The sequence below is a fragment of the Stomoxys calcitrans genome, chromosome 4 (assembly GCF_963082655.1).
Source record: "Stomoxys calcitrans chromosome 4, idStoCalc2.1, whole genome shotgun sequence".
NCBI classification, from domain to species: Eukaryota; Metazoa; Arthropoda; class Insecta; order Diptera; family Muscidae; genus Stomoxys; species Stomoxys calcitrans.
In genome coordinates, this window is record NC_081555.1 from 168,510,750 (window position 1) to 168,516,215 (window position 5,466).

General features: G+C 38.3%; 1 protein-coding gene across 1 annotated transcript; it reads left to right on the forward strand.

The window, feature by feature from the left end:
- Window positions 1-4,184: 4,184 nt before the first annotated feature.
- LOC106086786 (microfibril-associated glycoprotein 4) lies at window positions 4,185-5,197 on the forward strand (the record flags this gene model as incomplete). Its single annotated transcript, XM_059367363.1, has 3 exons — window positions 4,185-4,557; window positions 4,612-4,657; window positions 4,726-5,197. Coding segments are annotated over exons 1-3 (891 nt in total), but the record flags the coding sequence as incomplete, so codon positions are not given.
- Window positions 5,198-5,466: the final 269 nt, after the last annotated feature.

A 5,466-nucleotide genomic window follows, 5' to 3' on the forward strand; every position in this document is an offset into this window, starting at 1 on the left:
TCCGAAATGAACCATAACTTGATATAGTTCCAATAATATAGCAATTCTTTTCTTTTATCCTTTGTTTGCCTAAAAAGAAATAACGTGGCAAGAGCTCGACAAATGCGTTGCATGGTGGAGGGTATATAAGATTTGGCCCGGCCGAACTTAGCAAGCTTTTACTTGTTTTCTTTTGTCTAAGTTGTTTAAATTATTTTTCTTTCCCCACTGTGCTTTTGCACAGCAACCTCATCACTAGCCTTGTTATCTTGGTGACAGACAAAAGGCGTTGTCACAGACACCAATGGCAGTAATGCTGCCACCAACACCACCACTATGACTATCCACATTATCATTATTGTCAAAAGGATCCTTTTTTTTTTTCTTCCACAGCTCAAAGACTTTAAATGAAATTTTGTCTACAAAAGTCAAGCTCATTATTTTAAAGTGAAAAAGGAATGTCTTTAGTGTCCCAGAAAAAGGACAAAAATAAAGTGACATTTTCGGAATATTCCTCAAAAGTAATGTACATTTAAATTAAATTACATATGTATGAGACAAAGGCTAAGACAAAGAGAAAAAAAGTGATAGCATCATGCATACATATGTGGGACATATGGCAGAAACTCATACTCACACATATATCTCTAGCTCTTTCCTTTGGATTTGTTCGCTCCTGAGTGTGGAGAGTCGGTGTTACTTTGTTTGCCTTAGTGTTGGTGTTGTTATCCTTGCTTTGGACACAGCTGTCTTTGTGTTACAACTCATAAGTCAACTTAATTTGGTATCATTTGTTTGCGCATTTTCAACGCTACATAAATTTTTATGTCCACCAAAAACAAGTAACAAGGACATTTATACACAAACAAACACACACACACACACATACACACTTATACTCATGCTCAGGCTAAAGCTAAAGCTTCTTGCATGGTGTCTAGTTGCTATAACATATCACATGCTATTTAACAAGGATAAACGAATATCGGTAAGTTTTGCCAGCAAGGATATGTTATTCTTGCGGAACTTCAAAGTGTGCGAGCATGTGGGTAACTCCATGTGGTATCTTATGCAATGTATCACAACCCTTCCACGGAGGGCTATGTTTTTGGGCTAAAAAAAAATCCATGTATGAAGGACTTTAATTAAGAGCATTATTTTAATGATTTTCAATTTTGAAATAGGATTATAAGGATTCTTCCAAAGCAAGACAAATACATACGTGTGCGTTATTTATGTTTCAAAGGTAGCAATAATTGAAATGTTTGACAAAATATTTTTATACCCTCCACCATAGTAGAGCGGGATTGTACAAAAACTTTGTACAATCCCTTGAAATTTTGATCTGCGAACTGTAACGACGAGTTTTCTCTTAGTGCTGGAAAATTCGCTCGAGGATCAAGAATTCGTCACTGCTATTTATTGAAAATCGGACCACAAATGAAGAATTTGGCAGCCCTAACAGTTTTTCGAAATACTGAGTTGACCAATTTTAGGGGCCTACCAAAAACCATCCGGACAACTTTAGACCTTGAAATTTTGCAAACGATTTTGCTAATGCCTCTGCTCTAGCCATTTTGGAATGGCTAGAATTTCAAATTTCTCTATCCAACCTCACAGGGCATATTTTTCTGTTTTTCTCCCACTGTGCATAAGGGGTCCATGGTGTCTGGACCACTGGTTGTTAGTAAGGGTGTCCCCCAAGGGTCCATCGTTGGTCCACTGCTTTTTACATCAACCGATTTAAGGTCTTATGATTTTTGATTTTCTCCCACTGTGCATACGGGGTCCACGGTGTCTAGACCACTGGTTGTTAGTAAGGGTGTCCCCCAAGGGTCCATCGTTGGTCCACTTCTTTTTATACCAACCGATTTAAGGTCTAATGCCCATAAAAGGCGCATTTATTGTCAGATTTGGCCGAAATTTGGGACAGTAAGTTGTGTAAGGCTACTCGACAGCCTTCTTCAACTTGGCTCAGATCGGCGAAGATTTGGATATAGCTGCCATATACATCGATCTCAAGATTTAAGGTTTTGGGCCCTTAAAAGGCGCAATTATTGTCCAATGCCGCCGAAATTTAGGAAAATGAATTGTGTTGGGGGCTTCGATATCATTCTTCAATTTAGCCAAGATCGGTTCAGATCTGACATATAGACCGATCTCTCGATTTAAGGTTTTGGGCCCATATAAGGCGCATTTATTGTCCGATTTTGCTGAAATTTGGTACAGGGAGTTGTGTTAGGCCCTTCGTCAGCCCTCTTCAATTTGGCACAGATCGGTTTTGATTTGAATATTGATGTCCTGTAAACCAATCTCACCGAAATTTGGGTTAGTGAGTTGTGTAAGGCTCTTCGACAAAGTTCTGCAATTTGGCCCACATCGGTTCAGATTTGGATATTGCTGACATATAGACCAAATCTCCCGAATTAAAGTCTTGGACCCATAAAAGGCGCAATTATAATCCGATTTTGCCAAAAGTTGGGAAGTGAGTTGTGCTAGGCTCTTAGATAAAGTTCTGCAATTTGGCCCACATCGGTTCAGATTTGGATATAGCTGCCATATAGACCGATCCTTCGATTTATGGTGTTAGGCCCATAAAAGCCACATTTATTATCCGATTGTGCTGAAATTTGGGACAGCGAGTTGTGTTAGGACCTTCGACATCTTACTTCAATTTGGTCTTGATCGGTTCAGATTTGGATATAGCTGCCATATAGACCGATAGCTAGGTTAAAGACGCATTTATTGTCCGATGTCGATGAAATTTGAGACAGTGAGTTAGTGGTTAGGCTCTTCGACGTCCTTCTTCAATTTTGCCCAGATCGGTCCAGATTTGAATATAGCTACCATATAGACCGATCTCTCGATTTAAGGTTTTGGGCCCATAAAAGCGTCATTTATTGTCCGATTTCGCCGAAATTTGGGACAGTGAGTTGTGTTAGGCCCCTTGACCTAAATCTGTAATATGACACAGATTGGTCTAGATTTGGATATAGCTGCCATATAGACCGATCTCTCGATTTAAGGTTTTGGGCTCATAAAAGGCGCATTTATTGTCCCATTGCGCTGAAATTTGGGAAAATGAGCTAGGTTAGGCCCCTCGACATATATCTGCAATATGACACAAATCGGTCTAGATTTGGATACAGCTGCCATATTGACCGATCTCTCGATTTAAGGTTTTGGGCTCATAAAAGGCGCTTTTATTGTCCGATTTCTCCGAAATTTGGAACAATGAGCTAGGTTAGGCCCCTCGACATATATCTGCAATATGACACAGATCGGTTCAGATTTGAATATAGATTGAAGGTTTTAAGCCCATAAATGGCGCATTTATTGTCCGATTTCGCCGAAATTTGGGACACTGCTTTGTGTTAGGCTCTTCGACATTTTTATTTAACTTGGCCCAAATCGGTCCAGATTTGGATATAGCTGTCATGTAGACGGATATCTCGATTTAAGGTCTTGGCCCCATAAAAGGCGCATTTATAATCCGATTTCACTGAAATTTGACACAGTGACTTATGTTAGGCTTTTCGACATCCGTGTCGTACATGGTTCAGATCGGTTTATTTGTAGATATAGGTAGTGTTCTTATTAGTAGTTGGTCCAAATCGGAACATATTTTGATATAACTGATATGGGACCTAAGGTATGAAATTTTCACCACCCGAGGTGGTGGGTATCTAAAGTTCGGCCCGGCCGAACTTGACGCCTTTTTACTTTTTTATATTATTTTCCGTTTTAATTTTGAATTTTTTTTTTCATTTACCACACATTCGTCACATTCTTTTGCAAATATTGCCATCATTATATAAGAAACTCTTATCAGAAGACGGTTTAGCCGGCAGAGTGTTATCGTATGGCGACTTTGCGTTGCACAGCGTAGTCGCTCTATCGCATACATGTTTTATAGGAGAATTAAACTAAAACATACCACAAAACCGAAAGACACGTCATAGAACTGCCGTTTAAAATCCATTTGAAACACTTTAGGCTTTTGCTTGTATTCCGCGAGTTTCGCGATACTCAATGTCATGATAAAAAGTATGTTCATAGTCCTTACAGAAAATCTCATTTTGAAACAAAAATCCAAAGCAATATGAAGTGTTTCGTGCATATTTTTATTCTATTTTTGGCTTTTAATTGCCATGAGATCAAAACTATTGCAGTATTTCTGGTAAGTTAGGTAACAAATACTAGACATGAGAAACAAAAATAAGCAAAAGCAAATTGATAACATCTTACAGAACGAAACCAATGATAATAACATCGATTTTTCGGTGAGTGCCGCCTTAAAGGCTGGCCAAGAAATCATCAAATTACGTTTGGCAGTTATGGACCTCAATATGGACAAACAGAATGCATCTTTAATCGAAATGCGCCAAATAATTGATGAAAATTTTACAAAAATTTTCGATATACTAAAGCAAATTCAAGGACAAGACAAGCAGCCATTGGGGAAAGTAAACAAAAACTTTACAGATGTAAATGGAGTAACTCCCATGTCATTTGCCACTGAGCTAGCCTCCCAAAATGAACCTGAGACCATTTTTAGATACGATATACAGGAACAAGGTATTGTACTCTGATAAAAAAAAAACTATTCATAGTTATGACAATTCTTTTTAGATGAGCCTAGAATATGCAAATTGAACTCTAAGGGTAATCTAATATGGTATGTGGGGAACATGGAAACTACACAAGGATGCCGGAACTGAAAACTTTATCCTTTCTCTCTTTCAGCTCCGACTTGCTATTACCCACCATGTGCTCTGACTCAAATTCACTCAATTGTGTGAACAACCAATGTCGCGTTAAAAATCCTATTTATGGGTCCAAATCATTCTGGATTTCCTGCGATGGCGACTGGACGGTTATACAGAGGCGTATAAATGGATCTGTTAACTTCTATCGCAAATGGGACGATTATAAAAATGGCTTTGGAGATTTGGATGGAGAATTTTGGTTGGGTCTGGATAAACTGCATTCTCTGACGACTATTCATGGACCTGTCGAACTCTATGTGGAAATGAAAGATTTCCATGATGTTGAGAAATTTGCCACCTACGATTCCTTTTCGATTGACAATGAAGCGAATAAGTATTTCATGAATAATCCGGGTATTTATTTTGGCAATGCTGGTGATTCTCTGAGATATAGCCAGCGTGAGAAATTTTCCACTTACGATAATGACAATGACAGTAATAACTCTAACAATTGCGCTTCTTTGCGTGAAGGTGCTTGGTGGTATTTCAGATGTAATACCAGGTATTTTTATTTAAAGTTAGGATTTAGAATTTTGCTTATTGTTAAGGTTTTTGTGTATTTTTTTTTTTTCAGTGATCCTTATAGCAATTTGAATGGCCGCTACTATGAGACGGGTTTACCTCCGGATGATAAAACTTATACTGGTATCTGCTGGAAGACCTTTCATGGTGGCAATAATTCCATGAAGTTTGTTCAAATGAAGATAAGAGCAAAGAA